Raw genomic sequence first — 27,431 nt, 5'->3', positions numbered from 1 at the left:
GTTCCTCTTTGCTTGTGCCATATTGATGTATATATATGGCATAACGTTATATTTTATCTATTATTGAACTCACTAAGCATCACCGCTTACCTCTCAGTGTTTAAATTATTGCAGGTGATAAGCATCGAGTATAGTTAAATACTATTAGAAGATGTTAAATAGATAATATTATAGCTTTTGTATTTAGTGTATAAATTTCTGGGAAATTATGTAATATATATATATATATATATATATATATATATATAACTTTGTAAAAACCTCGTTAGTCGGTTTATATCAAGTCTTTTGTAATCAGATCATATATCTATAAAATATGTTTATGAATATGCATGTAGCATGTTTTGGAGTAACTTGGAGTAATAACGTTAAATTATGAAAGGGATCCTTTCAATCATGGTATCAGAGTAGTAGTTTAAGTGAACTAAATACCACGGATTGGTATTTAGACTTAAACCGTCGGGTGTTTAATATATGAACGAATTCATTAGGAGTATATGGATATAAACCATAGGAAATAATTAAGTAGGTTATAATGTGGATGAACAATTATTGTGCGGACGTGTGACAATGCTATTTTACGAGAATTACTAAGATAATAGGTTGTTTAGTAATGGGAATACATTCAACCTTACACAATTATCGTCATTTTCATGCATTCTCACTATTTCTTATTCATTTTTGTCACACATCGTTTTTCACTCTTTTTCATTCGTACAGAATACGACTCAATAAACATTCTGACAAAATGAAAATAATAAAAAAAGTCTACAATAACCTTATACATGATTTAATTAGTGAGAATATGTGATAATGACAATAATTATGTAAGATTAAACGTATTCACATTATCAAACAACATATTTTATTTGTCATTCTCACAGTTATATATATATATATATATATATATATATATATATATATATATATATATATATGTTCAAATGTGGATTGACATCTATTGTGCGGACGTGTGGACAATGTTATTCTGTGAGAATGACAAATAATATATATATATATATATATATATATATATATATATATATATATATATATATATATATATATATATATATATATATATAAATCAAAATTTATGGGGCCGTAAGATTTGTGGAGGCCCGTGATGGTTGCCCAATTTGCACTCTAATGGGCCAACCCTGATGTAAATTGAATTTAATTGGTTGGTTTTATAATCCTAGTCTTACTATGTGCTTGTTTTAACATTTCAGTAATTTTCTAATAAAATTTAGTGTTTCCCACAAATAAATAAATCATAACGCCTTGTGGTTTTTATGTATCGGGCCCTTATTTATCATATAGATAGCGTAATTATGATACTTTCTATGTTGTGCAAAATACGACCCACCAAAGTCTTCATTTTAAGTTATTTAAAGCCCATTATGGTCATTTAACCTCTCTCTCTCTCTCTCTCTCTCTCTCTCTCTCTCTCTCTCTCTCTCTCTCTCTCTCTCTCTCTCTCTCTCTCTCTCTCTCTCTCTCTCTCTCTCTTAAATGTGTTGTGTATGTGTGTCTTTATGTGAACCGGATACAAAAAAGGTATTTATAATCAAGTAAATCAACACATTACCAAACACTTGTACAATTGCATACAAATTACAATCAATTATAGGTAAATACAAATTTTGTGATTCCTAAAACACCATAACTTAACTGATGCTAAAAAGTGACTAGAAAAATTACAATTCATTCGATCAAACCTCCTACACATACAATTCATAGATACACATTAAAAGAACAAAGCAGTATAAAAGAGTTGGTTCCACGTATCGGGCAACCCAGGTAAACACCAATGGCTACAATCAGCATAGTGGTCAGGATTAGATTGTTGGCCCGGGCTAAAGTCCCCACTATAAATAGACGGGTGTGCATCTTTTCTCATTGCTGACAAAGTCGTTATGTCAAGTATGTATGCAGGGTTTTGCATTTCACGTATTACAGTGTCAATAACTTTCATTTGATCAGGATAGACGCCTGGGTAGGTAGACCCGCTCATCGGACTTGTTTCGCCGTAGCAACTTTTTCCTATACTGGTGGCACCGGCGCTCCATTCAGATGGGCTGTAAAAGGTAACCACCGACGAGTTATTATAGAACAAGAATATAGACAAAAGTGTTGGAAGGTTTAATGCAAAGGGAAAGGCAACCACACAATTTGCATGTGAATAGAATTTATTATTTTTTTTTTCTTGTGAGACATCTTTTCCCCCTGTATTTACAAATTTACTTTTGATTATTTAATTTGAATTATTATATTATAAAAAATTATTATCGGCAACATAGAGTGGGCAAGTATATAAATAGAAATTTGTGGCTAGGAACTAGGCCAATAGTATTGGGTCCAATTAGGACAGCTAAACTATTGATTCCGCTATTATGTATTTATGTTGATGGACCCTAAATTTTTAATTACTTTTTTTTTTCTATTAGAATTTTAACTTTATTTTACCCATCTTATTTCATGGAAAAAAAAATCGTTGATAACCGAATTAGATTGGTTAACATTTTTCTTGTCAAAACTAGTTAAGAACCGAATTAGTTTTTTTAGAAAATTGGTTTATTTAAATATAAAAAGACTTACTTATAATGGGTAGGGGACACTGATTGGAAAAAAATTCGGGTCGTAATTGTATCAACATTAGAATCAACCCATCGAGCCCATGTTTTTAAGCCTGTATCCAATGCGACAAGACGATCCATATCCTCATAAAGATGTCCACCTGACTCGATCAAGTCCCACCTGTATCATTATCATCATCAATTTAACACAGTGACGTATCCAAGAATTCAGATACTACGTACTGACTTTTAACCTATAGATAGATTTATATTATATCTTGTCCTAAGTTATATATAAATTAAGTTATATTAAAATATTGTTATGAATTATGATAGCGTCGGTTTTGTAATTGTTTTGACTTTTGGACCAAATATGTTTATCACATGTATGTTGCTCACTACTTGTTTATTCAGCTTCATCTAAATATTACTTAACCCATCGTTGACTAATCCTCTTACTCAAATTAGTACACACAAATCTCGTGCTCCCTATTTTTTCTATTGATATTATGAGCTACAAAAACATTAAAAATGGTTATTACAACTTGAAGTTGTAAAAATAAATAATTGTTTTTTTTAAAAGTCATATTCAAACAAAAAAAACGATTATATATGGTATAATACAACTATTTAAGTATCTTTACTTTATCAATTTTTTTTCTTGAATAATCAAGATTGACAAAAATGCAATACCAAAAAAAATCAACATAAACATTGAAATTATGCTTATATAGTACTAGTATTACATTTGTGTTGATTATTTAATACTGTATAATCACTCTACAATATTTATTTAGAGAGTAAAGACCTTTTTCGTTTTTGAATAACAAAATATATGCCAATTAAATTTAAATGCTTCTACTTTTTAGATTTTATTTGTTATTTTATTTCTATCCAAACATCACTTAATTTCATGTAACAACTTATGACGAAATCATATATATAATTTATTTATGGTTATTTATTGTTGGATAAATATAAAAATACATGAAAAAACAATTACTATTTACTAACCCTTGAAGGGAGCCTTTATGACTCCACCAGTGACCGGTGTTAAACGACAGAACATCGGCGGACATCCACGCCCGTGCATTCTTCGAGATTTCTTCCAATTTAAGCACCCTCCGCCCATCCACGGCGTCAATGTCCACCAGATACGGCGCTCGATAAAACGCCACATCCACCCCATAATCCTAATTCACATATTTTCATCAAACAAATTAAGCGCCACTCCACCCACCATATTCAAATCGATCAATTACAGAGTAGTCAAAATCAGATAAATGCTTTACCAGAAACTTAAATGTGGAGAGAGGATCGCCGGTAATCATCTTGGTGGCGGACTGTGGCACCGCCGACAACGTCATACAAATCAATGACTCCCATTGGTTTCGCCCAAGTGAGTCTCCGACGAACATCACCTTCTTCCCTTTCATGTTCATCAGAAATTCGAGTCCGTTAAACCTGCTCAAATCACAAACGATACAAATCGTTAATGTTTACAACAGCTACAATCAAGTAGAAATTCACATTCGAAACTGACCTCGGGAGTTCACAATTGGCAGGTTTCCATCGATACTTGAGGTAATCGGAGTCGGGTCGGCCATACATTTGGCAATTGAACTCTGGATCGATAATCGGGCAGGAAGAGGCTTTGTAGATCGGGTAGGATTCGTCATGGACCCATGAACCCATGAACAGAGCACATTCGGAGTGGTTTGACTGACGGATACGGATTGGCTGCTTTTGGCCGGGGTTATCGCCATTGTTGTGGATAGGATGAGGTAATCTAACAGATGAAGCTATTAACAGAAAATTGAAGGATATCATACATATAAGAGTAGATGTAGAAGGGTTGAAGATGGAGGAAAACGCCATTGGAGAAGATGGTGTAGCTTTGGCTATGGGTTTTGGTGGGAAGAAGGTGGGAAGGGGAAGGAATTTTGGTGGATATGGAAGAATGGCTACTTTTTGTTGTGTTTGTGTGCATGTGAAACTTAGCATAATATGACTTCATGTCTCTCATGTATATATAATGAGTTTGCATTTTGGATATATATTTCTGTATTATTAAATAACTTGATAAGCCTTTAATTATAAATTATAATAATAAAACATTAAATAACTTGGTTGTCTATAATAATTTTGAATTCTTTCGACACTCTATTATTTCTTTTTTCTAATTTGGATATTTTTCTTTTAATTTTGTGCACTGTTTGATTATTTTTCCGGTCATCTTTAGGATGACACTGACATGACATGACGACCTTTTACTATTAGTGACATCGCAAGATGTCAAAATTTCAAAAAAATAATAAATAATAAATAATAAATAAAAATCTGACCTTTGTAATATATATCTAAAATATAGATTTTTGTATAAATTGGTCTAATCATAAAAAAATGAAAATTCAAACACTAGGTCCAATTACCCTCATCATTCTTGATTTTGGAAATCGATTTTGCAAGTAGGTTCCTTAACCAAATTTTGGTGTACTGAATTTAGTAATAACTTAACTAGGTTCTTGTATGTGTTTGCATACCTTTTCCACAGATCCCTCGGTGGTGTTATGTATATCGTGATTGAGTTTGGTTTATGTTTGATTGAGTTTGTTTGAAGATAAACGAGTTTAAGGTTTTGTGACGAGTTGATGAAGAATTTAGGAATTTGATGGAGTTCAATTAGTTTTGCTCAAATTTCCCATAAGATGTTTTAAATTGTACTTTTGTTTATTTTTTTATTATATACATCATAGGTTGTTACATAACCAATCTCACGCGATGTACTTTTGTTTATTTGTCATCATTCTTTCTTTCATTTTATTACATCATTACACTTCCAAGATATATGTTTTATCACGACATTATACTTTTACAAATCATTATGATATGGTAATTCAAAAAAAATCTTATTAAGAACTTATACCTTGAAAATAATCAAAATATACCTAATTATAGTAGTGAAATTTGTTTCTTATATGGATAATATTGCCATATCCATTTTCAAAGTACAATGCTATAATAGACATATATGAAAGTATGATCCTATATAAATAAACCAGTGGAAGTATGTTGCCATTTTGCATTTAACACTATGAAATACATCATCAATGAAATAAATAATGGTGATATTCACATATGTCTTCCCAAATCCTTTAAAACCAAAAAATTAGAATATTTTTTTTCATGAAACATATTAGCCAAACTGAATAATCTATAACTATTTGAATCAAGCATTTTCTGCGGTTTGAAGTTCACCCACTTATATATTTCCATATATAGTGTACTTGAAAAAATAACCATTAAAGAAGTTATATATGACTTTCAAGATTCATGAAAGAACATTATTCATGATGAAAAAACATTTCTTAGCAAAAATAAATGGATGTTAATGACACATCTCAAGGATTATTTGAGTAATAGGTCCATTTCACTAATATTTTGAAGAGTTGATATACATTTTAAATTATCTTAATGGTGCATGTTATTTATCAAACCTTCATCCCTAAAACTTGTAATATTTTATTCCACATTTGAGCACACACCTTTGATGTCTCCTCTTTATTAGATGTAGCATGGTCCTTGCAAAAGATGCACAATGTATGTATTAATATATACAATCATTTGGTTTTGTGTGGTTTACGTTCACATTTTACTTTGCCAAATCAAAAAACTAAAGTCTTGTGATACATATTTTCTTTTGGTTCTTTTGAGAAACAATAATTTACGAAACTTTTATAAACAACCATTTAACAATCTTACAAATAGTATTTAACTCATGTATGAATACCCATAGAAATAGTTGTATTGCCTTTAATAGTGTATGATAACACTTTGGATCACTTTTGCTCAAGGGTAATAACATTTTTTGAGTTGCCTTTTTTTTGTTATCGATAAGAAATTACTTACACCAAAATAATTTTATATGAAACTTCATAACTTCATAGTATAATATTATTATTTTTATTCAAAGATCCATAATTGTAGCTTTTTAGAGGAATATATTGTAAAACATATCTATATGCGCAATTTAGGCAAAAACAAAATGAATCAGTCAAATTTCTTAAGTTCTTAATCAACTCCTTACCAAATGCTAAACTCACTTCTCTTCGAACAACTCGATCAAACACAAACCAAACCCAATCATGACTTACATAGCACAACTGAAAAAATTTGTTCAAGAGTATTGAAACCATACATGAACCTCGTTAGGTTATTATTAAATTCGGTTCACCAAAACTCAGTTCTGAAACCTAGCTTGCAATATCGACTCCCAGAATCAAGAATGAAAAATAATTGGACGTAAAGTTGAAATTTTCATTATTTTTTATGATGAGACTAAATTGCACAAAAGCCACTATATTTTAGATAATTATTATAATAGTCACTATGTTTTTAATCTTTTTTTTTAAAGTTTTTCCGTTAGAATGTGATGTCACAAAATAATATCATATCAACATCATGTTATTAGAGTATCATCTCAGTTGACAATAAGATAAATTGAAAAAGTTCCCCGAAAAGATAAAAAAAAAAACAAGTATTAAAAATAATTGAAAAACACGATGTACAAATTGGAAAAATAATAAAGTGTCAAAATAAAATAAAAACTTGGTTTTTCTTCTACGGCACTTCCTACTATAACATATAATGACATTTGACTTATTACGAGTTTTTATATTGGTAATATACTAATTTAATCTTTAATGTTTATAGGTTCTTGTTTTTTAATCGTATTTAGGCAAAAATAATTGTAATGCGTAGCTTGCTTTTACCAAGATGGTAATTGCATCGATATTTTATCATCGATGGATATTTAAATCGTAATAATATTATTTTTAAAAAATGAGACTACCGAGTAAGAAATATTCAAAATAAGAGAAAAAGAACATTAATAAATTAAATTATTACAAGAAGTTGTAGTTGGCATCGTCAAGAGCAATCGTATTTAATTGTTTGAAGACAACACCCGAGCTTGACAAGATGAAAATTACTTATCCATTATTGTACTTTTAATATATAATATACAAACCTTAGATTTAATTCGTGACTTCTGCATTTTTTTTTGATAAATGTCACCGCTTTAACCAACTCAACATGCATAATCATTTTCTAAACGTGAATACAATATCATGAATTCTTGAATCACTCACAAGAGATTGTTAAGTGGGACGTGTCTTAAGATAATCAAGTTAGAATCATGGATGTATAACAACGAGGAATAATGTATATAAGTGTTTAGAAAGAAAATTAAGATGTTGATTTTGAATAATTCACTTCTCTTATATCTAATAGCATACGTGACACTATTATGATGTGGGAACTTGTGTATTGGATGCTTGTTTTCATCTTATGATTGTACATATATAATGTAATATCAAAGTATAACAATATGGAAGATCAAATTCTAGGTGTTTTGTTAGAAATTTGAGGTATGAGAGCACTTGAAATTTTGAGAATCATGAAGACACTTTCAAATTAAAGTATTTCGGTGGTACTTTCGAAATCAAAAATTGGATAAGACTCAAAAATAAGATGCAAGAACAAATTGGTTATTAACATCTATGTTTAAAGCTGCCACAAAACAGTTTTTTATGTTTGAAAACTACCCAAATTGTCACAAGAAATTTTACAACAGTCGCAAAATAATGGTCAAGACAAAAGTCAAAACCGAGTTCCAGACTGTCACTCGGTCCCAGCCAGGGGGTCTGCCCCTTGGACCCCACTACCAGGGGCTTTGCCCCCGGACCCCCGTTTGTTTAGGGGCTTCGCCCCTAAATGACAATCTATTTTGAATCTTGAACAAACTTAAACAAATGTGCACTCAACACCACCATTACGTGTTTAATGTTTATCAAGATTGGTTTTTTGTCAATAAATCAATCTCATTACACTTAAATAATATTAGTGAAACAAAACACCAACATGTTTTAGACTTGAAAACCGTTATGAACTTTAGATGTTCCTTAGATAATGTAACACACATATTTTAGGGTTAGAAAATTTTAAGCTTTTAATAAAAAAATTATGAAGAAAATTTAATAAAGATTAGTTTGTAAAATGAGTTAAATAATGAAATTGAAGTTTCAATTTAAACAATATAAATATATAACAGATTTAAAAGTTTCAAGACTAATTTGGTTCAATTAGAAAATTTAAAGTTTAAGGGACTAAACTTATGTAATTTAGAAACTTAGGTTTGACTTTGACATAACTAGGTCTCGATCTAAAGTGTCAAGAAATTATCTATATACTTTTTATGCATAAGCTTTATAACTAGTTGGTGAAGTAGAAGTTGGTTGGGGAATCAAGTATGAACTTTGAAGTTTAGGGGCTAAAGTGTCATTACGTCAAAGATTTGATGAAGAAGAAGGATTAAGAAGTTTATGGATCAAAATGGCATTCAGATTGTTCTCCCGACGTGAGGATATGCATGTCACGTCGTGTGACATCCCCAAAATCACGGTCAGAAAAGACCGATTTTGTTTATGCTTTGTTTAAAAATCAGAGTAACATTTTAAATAAAAGTGTTACGGAATTTGTCCAAAAACAAAATATGATAAAGATTTATCAAAAGCATTTCCATAGAAATGTATTTCATTAAAAGACTTGGGATGTCATGTTCGTACAGATCAAAAGCATAAACAGTACAATATAAGCCTTACTACATTATTTCATATCTACAAGCCTATATCCGTAATCCCTCGTCCAAACATCATATCTATGCTCAAGCGCCACTACCTGTAATACATAAAACTGAGTGGGTCAGGCTTGGGAGCCTGGTGAGCACATAGGGTTTTCAACCCATAATAAATAAGTTTATTAATTTCATCAATCAACAATAACCCGATTACCCGTTCCCGTTATCCTCACTTTACGTCCCTAAACACCTATCATAAGGGACCTAGCCTAAGGATCATTATCGGGACGGACACTACTGCTAAGGGGAGTCCTCAGCAATAAATGTCCTAAAGGCAACCATGTGGGGGATGGAGTACACCGGTGAACACATCGGTCACAAACACCTACAGGTTGCGAGCCTGCTAGTGTTCCAATGGACTGTCTAGAAGAGTCCGTGGTCGTCATCCAAACTCCGCTAGATGACAGAATCAACAACATCAACATCGAGGTCTCTCATCATTTTATCACACATCACCTATTACATCTACCCATGTTTTACCCCAACATTTTCGTAGATATAAAATACATATACAGTTTAAATCATTGAAAACATGTATAACAATGTTCATCCGACATAGATAGCAAGTATTCAAATAATATGCACACATAGCACGTAATTTATATAAAATACTTCATATCTATGTGTAAGCTGAAAGTAACTATGCACTCACTTGTTAAAGTGATGATTCCAAAATCGGGCAACGCTTGCTTCTAACGATTCTATTATCCTTCGACGAAACCTAGCATTATTATCGCAAAATTTTAGTCTAATATTTACCGTAACCAACTATTAGTCTTATTATTATTATTATTATTATATAAGCGTTAAACAATATTTTCCAACCACTATGTATAGACAGGGGCCATACATAAAACACCGGAGGGCAGGACCATTTTGGCATATAGCACTTCTGAAATCCAACAACCCTATGCGGCCCTTTAAACCAGATTCCCCGTACCGCGAGTAGTTAAAAAAAATATTATAACGACACTTATATAAGTTATAATAATAGCTCAAATATTTATTATAAGTTCATAATAACAATACTAATTTTAAATATAAGCTATATTAAAATAAGGTAAGCATAACTTACTTACAAGGGGGTTTTAGCTAGGAGTCGGGCTCTGCAGGGGCAGAACTTCGTCGCTAAATCTTTCTAAGAAAGATTCGTGCAGCGCTTCAACGCTCACCTTACTATACTAAACTACAGAAAGACAAGTCGATTCACGAGGGACCGAAATGCTCGGGGGATAAGGAGAGAAAGACTCTTGAATCAAGAGAATGGTGCAAGAAATATGAGAGCCCAAGACTCTTATTTATACTAATTGAATTTTCAAAAACTACCCTCCATAATTACTTAATGACCTTTTAGTTATATAAACAACTAAACACCCCTCTATAATACTATTTTAAATGGATTTAATGATATTTGTACTAAACTAATGTCGAAAGAACTCAACATTAGTCTTATAATGACCGCATCGTCGATACCTTTCTAATGATATATACATATGTATATATATGTGTACGTATACATGATTTATACTTTATTTTAATACGTAAATATGCTATTATAATTTGTAACTCGTTCATACGAACTCCGTTTTTGACGTTCTTTATATCCACGCGTAGGTGGAGACGTACTCTACAATTTTCGTTTAGACTCCGTCGGCTAATTTTGACATTATTTTTAAAGTTATATTTTTAACAGGCCGGGACAGGATTGGTCTGTTTAAAATCTCATAACTTCTTCATACGAAGTCAGATTTGAGCGTTCTTTTTATGGACACTCTCAGTTTAACATATTCTACGACTTTCATTTAGATTTCTAAGGCTAAAAGTCGCTATATCGTAAGTTCACTATTTACGTTTCCCGGTGTCGCACCGGTTCCGTCGTGAAACTTCGACGGGTCATAACTTCTTCGTTATAACTCGGATTTCGGCATTCCTTATATCCCCGGAATCCTTGTTTCGACCAATACAACTTTATGTAAAGATATCGGGCTTATCTCACACTTTAATTTTGACGCTTATTTTTATTCTTTATTAATTATACATTTATAATTAAACAATAAACACATAAACACACATAATTCACATAATACTCAAATATTTCATTATTATTCCTTCAAAAAGAGTTACAATAGTTGACCTAGACTATTACATTGACAAATATGCTTAGCCCTGAAACCCAGGCGTTACACGTCGTGAAGATTATGAGACCTGACTATTTTGTCCTGTAGTGGCTCACGACGTGACCATAGATTGTAATGTTGTGAGGGGCTGTTGACTGTTGACTTTCTTTGACCGTTGAATTTTTGACCAGTTTGACTTTGGGTAAAACTTGAAAATTTTGGGTTGTTGATATGATTCTTCCATGTTTTGGTGTTAGAGGGTGTGACATCCCCATTTTCACGGCCAGAAAAGACCGATTTTGTTTATGCTTTATAAAAATCAGAGTACCTCTTTTAATAAAAATGTTGCAGAATTTGTTCCCAGTAAAACATGATAAATACGTTATTCATTTTAAAACATTTGGGATGTCATCATCAATACAGAAACATAAGCATAAACAGGACTTACATTCATTATCACTAGTGATCCTTAATCTCTCAGTGTAATGTGACTTCATATCAACACATGTGATATAAATAAACTGAGTGGGTCAGGTTGGGAAACCTGGTGAGTAGATAGGGTTTTCAACCCACAATAATATAATTATTATGTTTAAATAATCAAGCAATCAACCCAATTACCCATCCCCATTATCTTCTTTATTTTTAAGGATCTACCCTAAGAATCAGCTATTTCTCGTTTATTCATTCCTAAGGATTATCCTAAGGAATAGGTACGAAGTCCATCGTTGTCAATGACACAACTGTCAAGCACAGCTGCTAGTTCTATCACTTAGGCGCAGCTGCCAGAATTGTGACATTCTATGTGAGGCGCAGCTGCCAGTATTGTCCTTCGAGCACAGTTGCTAGGGTTATCTCGTTTATTGAAAATGTCGTTTTCAAGAGTCCACTCGCAATAAATGTCAATGGGTTTTTAGAGTACACCGGTGAGCACATCGTTCACAACACCTACAGATTACGAGCCTGCTAGTGTTCCACCGGACTGTCTAGAATAGTCCGTGGTTGTCATCCATACTCGGCTAGATGACGGGGCCAGCTTTTGGGAACAAGGCTTCTCACATCGTCCACCTCTCACCCTTACCTCATGGTCTGTATCACCTCTCACATCGCCCAAGTACTTATTATAAGTTCCTAATAACGTTACTATAATTAAATAAAATCTATATTAAAAAATAGTGTAGGCGTAGCTTACTTACAGCGGGTTTTATAGAAAACTGGGCTTTGCTTGGAGCAACGTTCTCGAGCCGAAAAGCTCTTCTTCTCGGAGCCGTTGATCACTCCGGGGCTTTTGCCTCGTGCTAGGGAGGTTCCCTAGGGTTTTTAGGGGGTTTCAGGGCTAGAGAGACAGAGAGTGTAAAGAGAAGAAAGAATGGGAAATGTGTGAAAAAATGCGGGTGGAAGGGGTTGTATTTATAGGGTGAAATATGGCTGAAATTGGTGCCACATGTCACCATCCAGTGGCAAGCTTTGGGGAGAAAGCAATGGCCAAGATTGTGCCACGTCACCCCTTTTGCAGCAGCACCCTGCCGACTTCTAAACCCTGTAAATTTCGCATACGAGCTCCGTTTTCGACGTTCTTTATATCCACGCGTAGGTAAAAATAAGATCTACAACTTTCATAACTTCTATATACAAACTCCGTTTTCGTCTATCTTTTTACCGTTGAGTTCCTATTAATGATATATTCAATTCTCATTTAGGTTGCATAGGCCAGAAACCGCTCGATCTAAAATTCAAGTTTCGGGTTGTGCACTGCTAAGCCAAATCGTAGAAAATTAATAACTTCCTCATACGAAGTCAGATTTGGGCGTTTTTTTGTATGTTCTTGGCTTAACGTATACTAAAACTTTTGTTTATATTTCTAAGGATAAAAAGTTCTACATCGTAAATTCACTATTTACGTCTCCCGATGTCGTGCCGGTTTTGCCGTAAAACTTCGACGATCCATAACTTCTTCGTTATAACTCAGATTTCAACGTTATTTATATGTACGGAACCCTTGAGACGTATTCTACAACTTGGTTAAGATTATTTATTCTAAATAATCTTTTATTGAAAAGTCATTTTCGACCTTTATTATCTCTAAATTGACTAGTCCGAATCTACGGGCGTTACAGAGGGCTCGTAGGAGCAAGTCATGCAGAAAGGGAGTGCGTCACAATGTTTTTAGGTTCTTCGATTAAGGTGATTTTTGCCTCATTATACCCATGGGTCGAAAGCACCAATGCCGACCCACTAGTTTTGGTTATCTTTTAGTGGAGGGATGCCATAGGGACTGTATATAGTCATGTAGTTTAGACTGATGACTCTTAATCAGACTTTATTGCATGTTCCTTGTTTGGTTGTGACTCTATAGTATGATCACCTGGCCGAGTGTCTATATATATATATATATATATATATATATATATCTAGAGAGAGAGAGAGAGAGAGAGATTTAGGTTTATGGAAAACAAAAAACCCTAAAAATCATAAAAATGCATAAAAAAATATTTAGAGATCACAAATCTTTTTTTTTTTACTTTATATTCTTTAAAACCGCACATTTTTGTATAATTTCGTTGATTTTTTTTTGAAAAAAAACGAAAAAATAAATAAATAAGTAATAAAAAATTGATTTTTAATTTTTTTTCAGTGAATTTATAAAAAGGTTGCGATTTTTAAGAATATAAAGTCAAAAAGAAATTGAAATCTCTAAATATTTTTTTTATGTATTTTTATGATTTTTAGGGTTTTTTTTATTTTCCATATAACCTTCCCTATATATATATATATATATATATATATATATATATATATATATATATATATATATATATATATATATATATATATATCCTATCTAATAAATAAAACCAAAAGTACACGTGTCCATTCAAAACAACTGAATTATTCCAAAGTTAAATACCAATTATACCCTTCGTTGTTTCAACTACAAATTAATATCGGTAAAAGCCCTGTTTTCTTTCCATTTACTCAGTGATAACAACTGTAGATATTAACTCAAAAATTCATTACATACCCGATTAATAGCATGTTATTATGGTATCCGATTTCGTATATAAGGTATGATATCAATTGCATTCAATTTGATCGTATTCTGCTCAATATATACTTCAAACATATGATATCAATCTATCAATCGTTCCTTTACAACATCATGTTTACAACATCATTCATTTGTAAATTAAGCTACGATTTTAATACCTGATATACCCCTTTAGCCTTTCAGTATTAACGCAATGTAAAATGACGGACTGGAGGTACCTATACGAACGAGAAATCAGCGAGCTCATAGAAAATCTCAATCGGATTAGCATCATGAAGGTGATCAATTCCATATATATTGCTCAATTTGTCTATTTATTTGTGTTTGCTACTGTCATTGATTAGTCAGACAATGAAGAACATCTCCTATCCTTCTTCGTCCTTTCTTAGCTTGTTGACAAATGTCTTTGATTTGAAGAACAACTCCATAACACAAACGATTCTAAAATCTATTTCTCTTGCATCTTATCGCTCACCCGAATTTATTTCCCTGTTTGCAACCAAGAACTATACGTCTATACGCCCACGCCAACTGTTGGTTCTCCTATTTTCGAATTGTTTGCAGAAGTGGTGGTTGGATGTGATTTACAGGTATTTATACATATCTCAAGTAGTGCGTAACTAGGGGGTTTCTCTCAATTATAAAAAGAAAATCGCTTGTGACTTGCAGTCAAATTATACTTTGTTAAATAAATCATATATATTTTTGCAAGGGTTTGTATAAAAACAAGTCTGGTTAGATGTAGTCAATATAATAAGCTTTGGTAGTAATGCCTTATCAGCGCATTTTTAATCAAAACCATGAAAGATTCCTCAAAGTAGCCATTATTAGGACTTAGGGTTTTGTAATTATTGATTTGGGGAAGTTGTTTTAATTATATGCCTTCTATCTTTTATTCAACTCATGGTGTGTAGGTATTATACTATTATTTAGTTGAAGATTATATGCCTACAAAAGTTTAAGTTCTATCTCATATTAATCAAGTAATTTTTTTCTTTTTCATATATTATTTGAAACATCCCAAAAATACAGGCCAAAAATTTCATTTTTAAATACGTCATTATAAACCAACAGTGTAATAAAACATCCGTAATATCATGTCATGTCAAAACCAAAGTAGAAATAACCAAATGTGTTATCATAAAATAATATCAGAGTGTAATCCCAAAGATCTCATATGCGGAAAACCATAGTGTGATGCGCTGCGATCGAGCCGACTCCTTTCCTTTAAACACGAAGTACCTGAAACCAAAACTAAAAACCGTAAGCACAAAGCTTAGTGAGTTCCCCCATCATACCACATACCACACAATCACATAGCATACATACTGCCGGACAATTCTGGGGTGCCCGAACTACCCGTGTCAAGACATTCTGGGGTGCTGACCTACCCGTGTCAAGCCATTCTAGGGTGCTGACCTACCCATGTCAAGCCATTCTGGGGTGCTGACCTACCCGTCGGTCCTAACAACCGACCCTCGGGGACTATTCCACCCCCTACTGCTACTATCACATATATCATAACATAAACATACTATCAGACATATCTGGGGTGCCTGAACTACCCTTCGGTCCTAACAACCGAACACAGGGACTGGTCCCCTCATACTACCTCTATCGCATATAATATAACAAGCCAACATGCAAACATATCATCACATACTGTCAGACGTATCTGGGGTGTCTGACTACCCTTCGGTCCTAACAACCGAACTCGACTACTATCACATACAACATATCATGCTAGCATATAACATATCAGGTAGTAGCAAACCTAGATGATATCACAAAGACAATCATCTATCATACGTCTCCTACTGGTGGGTCGGCATTGTGGCCTTAGACCCACCGCTACTGGAAGGTAACTCACCTCACACTGCTGAAGTCCCGAAGACACAATCCCACACTTGCCGAAGTCCCGCAGACTCGACCCCAGCTGCTGGCTGACAGATTCCCGAACTGTCAACACCAAAATAACACCCAATTAATAATTGGGTCTCAATACATAACCATACATACATTCTTTGGGTAATTACTACATTAACCCTCGCTTGGCTTATTCAAGCCCAAGGCCCAATCCGTAGGCCCAAGGTCAATTAGGAATCAAAGCCAAACACATGGCCCAATTTTCCAAATTGGGCCTAAGCCTATACATGGTCTCATTCTGAGGCCCAACATCATATACTCATTAAGGCCCAAACTATGGCCTAATTTTCTAAATTGGGCCCAAGCACCTTACTTGGGCCTTACCCTAGGCTCATTAAATTGCTCTAGACCATTTTCTTGATCTTGGATAGCCCATTTGATATCCTAATCATTAAGGCCCAACAGAAAGGCCCAACCATAAACCCAAATGAAATTAGGGTTTCACATAAAATGATGATCAGGGTTAAGTTTCCTACTTAACCCATTAAGCACTTAATCCATTAAGGACTTAATCCGTTAAGTCCGATATTGCTTAGATTAGTCTTTGCCAATGATTATTATTTAAGATCTCCAGTTATTAAATAATTCTCGTGTGTCCCGATTAATCCCCCCTAATTAGGGTTTCCAACCCAATACTAGTCCATTAATTAATTTGTTGGGCTTTTAAATCAATTAGGGCTTTATTGGGCCTATTAAGCCCACTAGAATATCATTAAGCTCATTAGGGTTTTATTAGGGTCTATTAAGGTTTTATTGGGTCCAATAGAGTCCATTAAGCTTCTTTGGGCCCATTAGGGTTTTAGTCCTTTGTCCAATCATCCAAACAAGTCCAAACACTATCAAAGCACACCGCCACCCGACACGGCGGCCGGTGGCGGCAGGAGGCGGCAGCCACCACCCTACGGTGGTGGTTTGAGTTTCTTTTCATTATTTTTCTTTCCGGTTACATTTTACAATGCTAACACCCCAAATAATCACACACATACACACACACACTAATACAAGTACATAAACAACAACCTAATGGCGGCCGACGGTGGCGTGTGGTGGCAGCCACCATGGCTGGCGGCCATGGTGGGCATTCTTTTCCATTTTCCGACCAAGATAAACCACATAAAACACACACGTGACTGGGAGCACACACCCTCAATTTTTCTTCTAGCAAAACGAACCCAGCCACCCACCTAAGGTGAGTGGCGACGGCAGTGGCGTAACAGCGGCTCTATGGCGGTAGAGAAGGAGCAGCGACAACGCTCATCGTCGAAGGGCAGCAGCATCGGCAACGTTCATCATGGCGGCGGTGCAAGGTGGCCATGAGGAAGGCAGGAGGCTCATCGTCTTCAACAGCCGCCAATAGCGGGGCATCGGCTAGGGTTGCGATCTCGACAACCGAATCATGTCGGAGCAGCATCCTTGTCTTTGTCGGCCGCTAGAACGTAGCGGCGGTTTAATCCGGCTCCAATGGCGGCTATGGGGCTGATGACTAACACCGGTGACAACGGGGTCAGCTGATGGCGATAGCGAGATGGAGTCTCGATCGGTCGGCAAGGCAGGAGGTCGGGTAATTGCTTGGTGACCGCTAGCTTGCCGGAGAACGGACCAGGTGGGGGAAAAAGGAACGGCTGTCGGAGGTTGAAGATGAAGAGTATGAATGGAGGCGGCTGAAAGATGAAGGGTTTAGGGTTTGCCGAGACATATAAACCCGCTCCATCTAAAAGTTTCCCATATTGACAATAACAGTCCCTCCCTTCATATTTTCTTTCAAAGCAGAGCTAATATTTACCATTCAAACCCTGAATACATAAATCTCTTTCATAATAAGTCTGGATTTTACACTTTTAACCCCAAATCTCTTAAAGTGTGACAATTAGCTCTATGAGACCATCATTTGATATATAATTATTTATTTTAGGGCTACTAATCGCTCATTAATTTATTTATTTAATTAATAAATAAACGGGTGTTACATTATTTTAGAGTCCAACAATGATTTTAGTTGATTTCTATGATACTATAGCAAGAATTTAAAAAAAAAACACCCACTTTAATTGTTTGATGCATGTATACTAAATTAGACTAATGAAACCATGCACACTATTTAACATTTATTCTTGATTACCCTTTTATAGGTGGATCTGATTATCATTACGAAAGTCTTATGGCACTTCTTGAGAAGATTGGTCGATTGAAGATGGCAGGAACGTAAGTTTTTATCTTTCTTGATTAGTATTGGCTGAGAAGGTGTAGTTGTGAGTGTGCATATATCTATTGTAATGTTAATTTAAAGTTTTCAATTTAAAAAATAGTAAATACTTCTGTTAATATGTTTGTTATAGCATTGTATTTTTACTTCTTTCTATTACATCATTATACCTTCTACTTTTTCCTAATTATAAGACATTGTATTTTGAAATTTTCATGAGAGGTTTCATCATTTTTTTTCAAATCATTGTGAACACTCTTTGGCAATGGTAGCAAACTAGCAGTGATGTCTCTTGTGGCAAGAATATGATGGATTTAGGTAGGTGGGTTTTTTATGTTTTATTTCCTTTGTTTTAGTTTTGTTTGATTCTTGAATGTGACGTACTATTGACATGTGTTGGGTGGGAACAAGGAGAAGTAAAATATTTTGATTAGTCATTACGATTTAATATTATCAATATTGTTTCTTTTTATGTTAAAGTATGTTGCTATTATAGGTATTTATGTTCAACTAGCAAAAAATGTTTCTAAATAGTAGTGTCTAGATGCAAAAAATAACGATTAAAAGTATGCAATTTTTATCGGGCAGCCCGTCCACCGGTTGGGGTTACACTAAGCTTTTGGTCGATAAATCCATAAGATTGGTATTATAGTTTTTTTAATAACAACTTTTATGAAATTTCTTATAATTCGTAATAATTATCGAAGTGAAAAGCCACATTGATTTGTCTCAGAAAGATATAAGTTTTTTAATAGGTTTACGTTTATTGGTTGTGATAGTTCTTAACAAGAAACTTTTTTAGATTTTCAATAAAATTTTATAAATTTTTACCCGTGGTTTCTACGGGTTGTAACATAATATGTATATATATAGTTATATACATATACTAGCCGTTTACCCGCGCCAAGCGTCGGGTGCAAATGTGGCGGTGATGATGCTTAATGGTGATTCTAATGGTTACTGGCTCTTTTCAATGAGTTTGTTTTTCGGTGAAAGCAGGTGTATGATGGTGTAGAAGATGTGCAACCATTTAATTAAAATTAACACTTTGTTGTCGATTTAACTTGTTCTTTGATTTTTTTTTTTCTATTTTGTAGATTATTGAAAAACATATAACATACATTTTGACAGCTACAATGCTATCGAACAAAAATAATAATACATTTTTTATTTGGATACATGTTTAATGTCTTCAATAACTAACAAGCATATCTTCTAAGTTAATACAAACGCAAAGCAATGAGTTTCTCTTTCAAGTTAATGCTAAAGATGAACTTTCAAAACAAAATAACCTTTAAAATAAAGACCAGAGAGAATTAAATTGGATGATTATTAATAAAAAAATGACTAAAAAAATAAAAAAAACCATATAAAATGGTCCTAGTCCTATTAGCAACAGATTACACAAATCATATTAACAAATAACCAATAAAAAACTAAAGGAAGTAGCCCAAATCCTTTTGTTCTTCAATTTCATATCAAGATTCAAATTAATATTCAGAGGCTAATTTTTAAAGTTATTCTAATCCTATCAACAAAGAAATACTAAAAATCAAGCAGAGTGGACCATCATTGAAGAACAATTTTAAAAAATAACTTTTTTAATAGCAATAACCTATACAAAAAGATAGCTAGTGAAACCGAAAAAATACAAGAAAGAAAAATAGATGAACACAATCAAGAAATCAATTGTAAATATTAAAAAGCTTCATCACTAGTGATTTAGCATTATCAACGTTGAAAAAAAATCTTTATCTAGTTATCATCACACATCATAGCATAAGAGATCACCAAAATTACAAGCAACACCCAAATCAACTTGAAATTGCAAACACCATCTCCAAGGGTATAATCGTCCAATTTTGATCAAAAGTAGGTTACACATTGGAAGCTTTAGATAACATCCTCAATCAAACTCACATCAAGGGAAAAACCGTCCAATTTAGGCTTTAATTATAAATACAAAAGTCATAAATTGTTACCAACATATAAAATCAAAATCATAAAACCAGAATATTTACCCGGATTCATATTTCCATATTTCTCAAACTTCCCCAGACCACACAGGCACGCACACACGATTCCACTTGACAATTTATCGGTTATGCATAATGCATTTAGAATTCTTGAAAGAAAAGAAACAAAACAAAAAGAATACGTTTTTTGTTTTTGATTTCATATTTTGAATTTCAGATTTAAGAGTTTGGGAATGCAAGCAAAGAACAAAAAATTTAGCTTCTTAAAGCAATAATTTTTTTTACCTTTGCTTGCAAGACTCAGGACAATTGATTTTTGATTTTGGGCGTGATTATTGCATCTATTTGAATCCTTGTTTTTTGATTTTTATGCGTGATTGTCGAGCTGCATTTTGCCACCTTCTGCCCATTCTATTCGTCGATGTCTCATGCCTTTCTTGAAACTGGATCAAAGATTGTGCATAAAATTAATATGCCTATAAGAGATGGACTAATTTTTATGCTCCCCTCACAGTGATGCCCTGGGTAGTGGCCCAGGTTGCCCTACGCTTGGACCAGGCCTGAATGAAATCATCAATTCTACAAAGAATGGACAACAATTAGATAAAAAAACAATAATAGGGTGAGAATATGCTTTAAAAAAACATCTCACGTTAACATTTGAAGTAGAACTGAAGTAATAGCATGCTAGCTGATTATAGAATTCAGAAAGACACAACCCCAAATGCATACATATGCCATAGGATATAAGAAGAATGATTCAAGAGTGGGATACACTCACACAGCCATACACAATCACATATACACAGACCTGCTTGACAAATATTTCCCTAAGTAACAGATTCCTTCATCCCTCAAAACAACAAACCATCCCAATCAGCATTTGACCATTCTAGAACATTGTAAGCTAGCTCCTACCACCTGTTAATCACATACACACACATCTGCCGGATTTGAGCATAAAAAATTGTTTGCAGGTGCAATTCTTTGGTCTTTTATAGACTTGAAAATTTATCATAAGAATAATTGGAAGTGTCTGTAGTAAAAACAAATAAACATTTTACAAAATACCATTTTCATCAAAAGAACAAATTGTAAACCTGAATAGAGTTAGGAACTCAACATAACCTTCTTGTAAGAACAAGGATACATGCTCTTTTTGAGTTTGTGGGACAAATAAAGGGTAAATTAACTGCAAATATAAACACAAGGACTATTAACTAATGATAACAAAATCATTGGCCATAGATCAATATAAACACTATCTATGGTTTTTGGTTTTTGGTTTTTTTTCTCTTGGTTCTGTTTTAACCTATGTGATTCTGCCATTGGATAGTTGTGTCAACCACAAAGTTTGGCTTTTTATGGTTTTTCTAGCATTGTACCCTCCATTGTCAACTGATGCTCCGTTTTCTGTTTCAATTTAGGCAGTTAGACGAATTTCTCGTTAAAGGAAACAAACTAAAACACATTCGAATTTTCAAAAACCTATGTAAATCTTAGAATCATCAATATCACAAAAAGGAGAGACCTGAAATTGTGAAATCATGAAATCATGAAAGATAGAGGGATAGACGATGAGGGAAAGTCATAACAGCAAGATTTGACAAAAGCAATCAAAATTAAGAACAAGAGAGGAGATATAAATCTATAAATATTAAGAACTCACTTGTAAGAAATTGAGAAAGTTGAACCATGAGTCCATGCTAGAGAAAACTTGTGTAGCTATGGTTGATCGAATTTGCCCTGATTTCACTCCTTCTTGTAACTATGACAAATCATCACCACTAAATAGGGAGTTAGATGATGGTACCAAATCAGAAAAATAAACCCCTAAATCGAGGTGGTGGAATGCTATTCGAGAGAGATACAGAGATAGATAGGAAGGAATAGAAAAGAGTGTTTTGGCTCGTTGCTGTCCGAGGATAGCGAGACGGTGGTGGACGTAGTAGCCGATGATGGTGGTGTAGGTGATCGTTCGTCGATGATGGCGACGTTTCATTTGTATAATGAAAGAGAGGTATGGTGCAACGATATTCAAATGGAGAAGAAGAGTGGAGGTGGGTCGTGGGTTATATAAATGACAAAGATTAACAAAGGTATAGTATTATACGGCGGAAGAAAGTGTGACATAGTGGGAAGCTTGTTGGTCAGGATTGGCAAGATGGGGGTGATGGCTATTTGAATTAGTCTTCCCCTATTGAATGAGTCTCTAGTATCTTATCTTGACTTTTTTAATTGTTGACTAAGATTCATAACCTTTTAATGCATAAATTCATTGTACACATGGCATTAGGCCATGTACCTCTTAAAATTCAGTCTTTGACCAAATTTGCATAATAAGTAATATATATATATATATATATATATATATAGGGGAGAGTTCAATTGAGAAAAAAAAAAGGTTGAGAATGGGGGAATCATTCTCAGCCACTCATTTATTTTTGCCACAAAAGCCTCCGTCGTACCAGCAGAAATGGGGAAAAAATAGACATGTGTTTTCCAACAAAACATATTTCCTTAAACTATGCTAATCATTACCTTAATATATACAAAAACATAGTCTTTTTCGTTTTTTTTTTTTTTTTAATTTTTAAGAAGCTAATTTTATCGAAAAATTATTTTAAATGTACCAAAATTCATGATTTTTTATTATGTACAAATAGACATCCATATTAATATAGTTTTAAAATAAAATAATTTTTTTTTATATTTCCAGCTATCGTTATTCATATGTGAATAAAAATGAATCAAGTTTTTTCTACAGTACATTTCACTTATGAATAAAAAACTATGATTGATTTTTTTTTTTTTACATTTTAAGTATCATTCATATATGAATATAACATATACTAAACATAGTGTATTCATATTTAAATATTAGACGATTCATTCACTTGTGAATATTACATAGTATATTCACTTGTGAATATTAGATGGCATATTCACTTATGAATATTTGATAATATTTTCATATCTGAATATTACATAGTATTACATGGTATATCACATGTGAATAATACATAGTATATTCACTTGTGAATATTAGATGATATATTCACCTATGAATATTACACAGTATATTCACATATGAATATTACAATGTGTTTTCACAAATATATATAATTTTTATATATTATTCACATATGAATAACATCTAGACTTGCATATTCGTTTTTTTGTTTTAATAATCATATATTGATTCAAGCGAGAAAACAAATTCATATATGAATATAACGTGGTAATTTAGTTTATGCATTTCATCAAACAGTTGGAGTGCATACAAGTTAACTATTTTAAAAATGTTAAAAACATCAAGTTATCAATTCCAAATCATCATATACTTACGTTTTCAACTTCAGATGCGACACCTATGTCTGATCGATTTCTCATTTTGATTTTGATTTCCGAAAATCAGATTGGGAACCTGTGAGTATTGATTATGAGTCCTTCAATGTCGACCGTGACTGCGAGTCAAGAACTCCGATTCTAATTTCATGAACAACGAAGAAATTCCGATTCCAACTGATTTCGTTTGTGAATCTGGGAAATTCCAGTTCCAAACTTTAACAAATCGATGAAATTGATGAATTTGGATTGCAAATTTTGTCTTGAACGACGAACCTCCCATCTACGAATATTGATGATTGATTAGCACTGGATGACATTGACGATGGTTTAGTTGAAGAAATTTGGATGATTGTTGAAGGTTGGAGGAGAAATTTTGAGGATGAATGAAGTGTTATCGAAATCTCTATAGTTACGTATTTGACATTGAAGGTTATTAACATATTTACAAGTTTGCCACCGTGTCTTTTTATGCTTATATAAATGAGTGGCTGAGAATGATTCCCCAATTTTCAACCTTTTTTATTTTCTCAATTGAACCCACCTCTCTCTCTCTCTCTCTCTCTCTCTCTCTATATATATATATATATATATATATATATATATATATAGTGAGGTTCAATAGAGAACCAATCGTGAGCGTCAGAAATCATAATAATCAATGACCAAGGAAATAGATGTATATTTTTACATTGCAGGCACACATACCAGATTATACCAAAAATCCACTTCCTTACCAAAAAAACTCACATCCTTTTTCGTTTAAATTTTTTAGGCCACATTTCTTATAAAAAAAAACAGAATATACCGTTGTTCTCGATTTTTCGTCCTGTTTCCATAGAGATTCATGTTGATATATTAAAAATAGTTTTTTTTTTCGAAAAAAAACTCACTTCATTTTGTTAGTTTTCTCAATATTTAAGCTTATTTTTATCAAAAAAAAAAATAATTATACAAAAAATATTAATTTTTTGTACTCTATTAATAACCATCAACACTGATTATAAAAAAACCTCGAACAGTGTAGATTCACACTGTGAATCTAAACTGTAAATATTTCAATTTTTAACAATCAGAATGTGAAAAAACTCGAATAGTTCAGATTCACATTGTAAATCTGACTTACTATTATGTACACTGTGAATCTAAGAAGGTTCACAAAAAAAAACCTCGATCAGTGTAGATTCACACCGTGAATCTAAACTGTAAATATTTCAATTTTTAACACTCACAATTTGAAAAAGCTCCGATCAATTCAGATTCACACTGTGAATCTAACTTACTATTATGCATACTGTGAATCTGAGAATGTTCATAATGTGAATCTGAACAGGTTCATAATATTAATCTGAACAGGTTCACAATGTGAATCTGAACTGAAATATCAATTTTTTTTTAAACATGAATATGAATCTATGTTTAAAAAGTATAAAAAAATCATGAATTTGGATATATTTATTAATTTTTTTCTATAAAAAAATAGAACTTAACTTTTTAACAAAGAAAATGAAGTGAGTTTTTTTCGAAAAAAAAGTTCGTTTTTTTTTTTTTATATATATCATCATCGATCTCTTTGGAAAGAGGACGAAAAATCGTGAACAACGGTATACGCGGTTTTTTTTTCGATAAAAAACATGGCCTAAAAAAAATTTAAACGAAAAAAAAAGTGGATTTTGTTATAATCCGGTGCATACGCGTCCATTGTAAAAGTCTACAACCCTTCATTTTGCTTTTGATCGCTTTAAATTTCGACGCTTTGGAATGGTTCCTTGGTTTTTTGATTAATAATGATTCTCTATTGAACTTATTTATATATATATATATATATATATATATATATATATATATATATATATATATATTGTGTGTTGTTTAAAAGGGATATATCCCATATATGCATGATTTTATCCACACTAAAACAAAATTTATCTTTCATATTGCACTTAAAATTTGCTTTGATTCATATTAAGGGCGTATTCGGCACGCAGTGTTTTTGAAGCTTCTGGCTTCTAGTCTCCCTATTCTAATAAAAGAATAAGTTTAATCTCTTATTGACAAGTGTCATACAATTAGAATACCTCATTAATGATATATATTCATTATCATGCCACTTGTCAACATATTAATTATTCATTTCAAATTTCAAATTTTAAATTTTTTCATTCTAATTACATTAAACTAATAATTGATTCTTTTATTTAAATTTCAAATTTTAAATTTTCCCACTGTAATTATATTAAATTAATAATATTAGATTGAAAAATGAAATAAAATTAATACATATTATAAGATGCTATAACTTCATGTATTTATTTAAATCAACGATTATAATTTTATATAATTAAAAAAAAACTCTCTTAAATAATAATTTATTTAAAATAATTAATTAATAATTTTGACTTTTTATATGAAAGTTAAATTAATTTTATAACCGTGGTTTCACGGGTTATAAACTAGTTTTTAAGAAAACGCTAGTAAAAAAGAAAAAGTCTCGTTCGGCGACAGGAACGTTTAGCTTTTAACCTAAGCAAAACGCTCCAAGATCAAACGCTACCCGCTACCCGTTACCAGTTAGTTTTATCGAACACACCCTAAAACAAAATCAATCTTTCATATTGCGCTTAAATCTAAAGTTAACAACCAATAAATTATTAACGTATCCTATTATTATGAAGTCATGTAAGTCCCCTTAATATAAATTTATAGTTCCGCCCCTAGTGCCTTCATCTGATCATAACTTCATAAGGATGTTATGTAATGATTAAAATGAGATGTTAAAGATTAAGAATTTAGTTTGGACAATTATAATGTAATTAGTTGCAACTAGTTGATGTGAATTATTACCCAATAATATATGTCCATATCTTACTAAACCATGGGTTTGATTTCTATTTTTATGTGATATCTATATATCTATGTTATGTGATAGTCCATGTACATATGTGAATTTTTTTGAGATTTTAGAAATGATTTTGATCATGAATTTGTACATTCACTTAGGATAGATTAAGACTTTGAATGACACTTATCAGTATCTAATTTGGAACATTTATTTTGAGTGATTGCCTCATCAACACTAGGAATTTGCTTGTCATTGTGTAGTGTGCTTTGTATAGTGTGAATTGAACGTAGATTAAAATTGTATAGTGTAATGGTTCACATATAACTAGTTTGAATCGAACGTAGATTAAAATTGTATAGTGTGCTTTGTGTTATTGATTATAAGATTGGACCTTGAGATTGACTTGGAGTTTGAGAATAAAAACATAAGTATTTTTTAATTGAAATTGTTCAATTATCATCCATAAGTATTTGTGATAATGGAGATGATTACTTTTGGAAAAAAAAAATTATTCCCCAAACTTTAAAACTTGATAAATAATTTATTGATTTGAAAACCTTTTTGAAATTTGACTTTGTGTTTGGAATTTTGACATTTTACAATATCCTTAAAAGTTAAATACGCAAATGTTCATTAGGCTTTTCAAATAACTCATACGAAAGATGTTTAAGATAAACACAAAGTTTGCACTTGA

The 27,431-nt window shown here is 32.5% G+C and overlaps 1 protein-coding gene and 2 long non-coding RNA genes across 4 annotated transcripts; all 3 read right to left on the bottom strand.

Annotated features, from left to right (window-relative positions):
* Positions 1 to 1,563: 1,563 nt before the first annotated feature.
* On the bottom strand, positions 1,564 to 4,590 carry LOC145055311 (protein PMR5-like). The gene is made up of 5 exons (XM_079003608.1): positions 4,123 to 4,590; positions 3,872 to 4,043; positions 3,594 to 3,772; positions 2,602 to 2,760; positions 1,564 to 2,081 (listed from the first exon to the last, which is right to left on the bottom strand). The coding sequence occupies exons 1-5, from the start codon at positions 4,581 to 4,583 to the stop codon at positions 1,751 to 1,753; spliced, it is 1,302 nt and encodes a 433-aa protein (XP_078859734.1). The 5' UTR covers positions 4,584 to 4,590; the 3' UTR covers positions 1,564 to 1,750.
* Positions 4,591 to 9,192: 4,602 nt separating this feature from the next.
* LOC145052017 (uncharacterized) lies at positions 9,193 to 10,518 on the bottom strand. Its single transcript, XR_013683909.1, has 3 exons — positions 10,356 to 10,518; positions 9,929 to 9,997; positions 9,193 to 9,317 (listed from the first exon to the last, which is right to left on the bottom strand). It is a non-coding gene; the product is annotated as an uncharacterized LOC145052017 (long non-coding RNA).
* A 4,951-nt stretch (positions 10,519 to 15,469) lies between these two features.
* Positions 15,470 to 18,119, bottom strand: LOC145055310 (uncharacterized). 2 transcript variants are annotated; one of them, XR_013685134.1, is made up of 3 exons: positions 17,389 to 18,045; positions 16,313 to 16,401; positions 15,470 to 15,684 (listed from the first exon to the last, which is right to left on the bottom strand). It is a non-coding gene; the product is annotated as an uncharacterized LOC145055310 (long non-coding RNA). The 2 variants fall into 2 exon arrangements; XR_013685133.1 differs by having other exon boundaries at positions 16,313 to 18,119.
* Between the last annotated feature and the right edge of the window lie 9,312 nt (positions 18,120 to 27,431).

The sequence above is a fragment of the Lactuca serriola genome, chromosome 5, assembly GCF_051521515.1.
Source record: "Lactuca serriola cultivar US96UC23 chromosome 5, Lser_US96UC23_V15, whole genome shotgun sequence".
In the NCBI taxonomy this organism is placed as follows: Eukaryota; Viridiplantae; Streptophyta; class Magnoliopsida; order Asterales; family Asteraceae; genus Lactuca; species Lactuca serriola.
The sequence above is the reverse complement of the archived record's forward strand: the minus strand, read 5'-3'. Positions and strand labels throughout refer to the sequence as shown.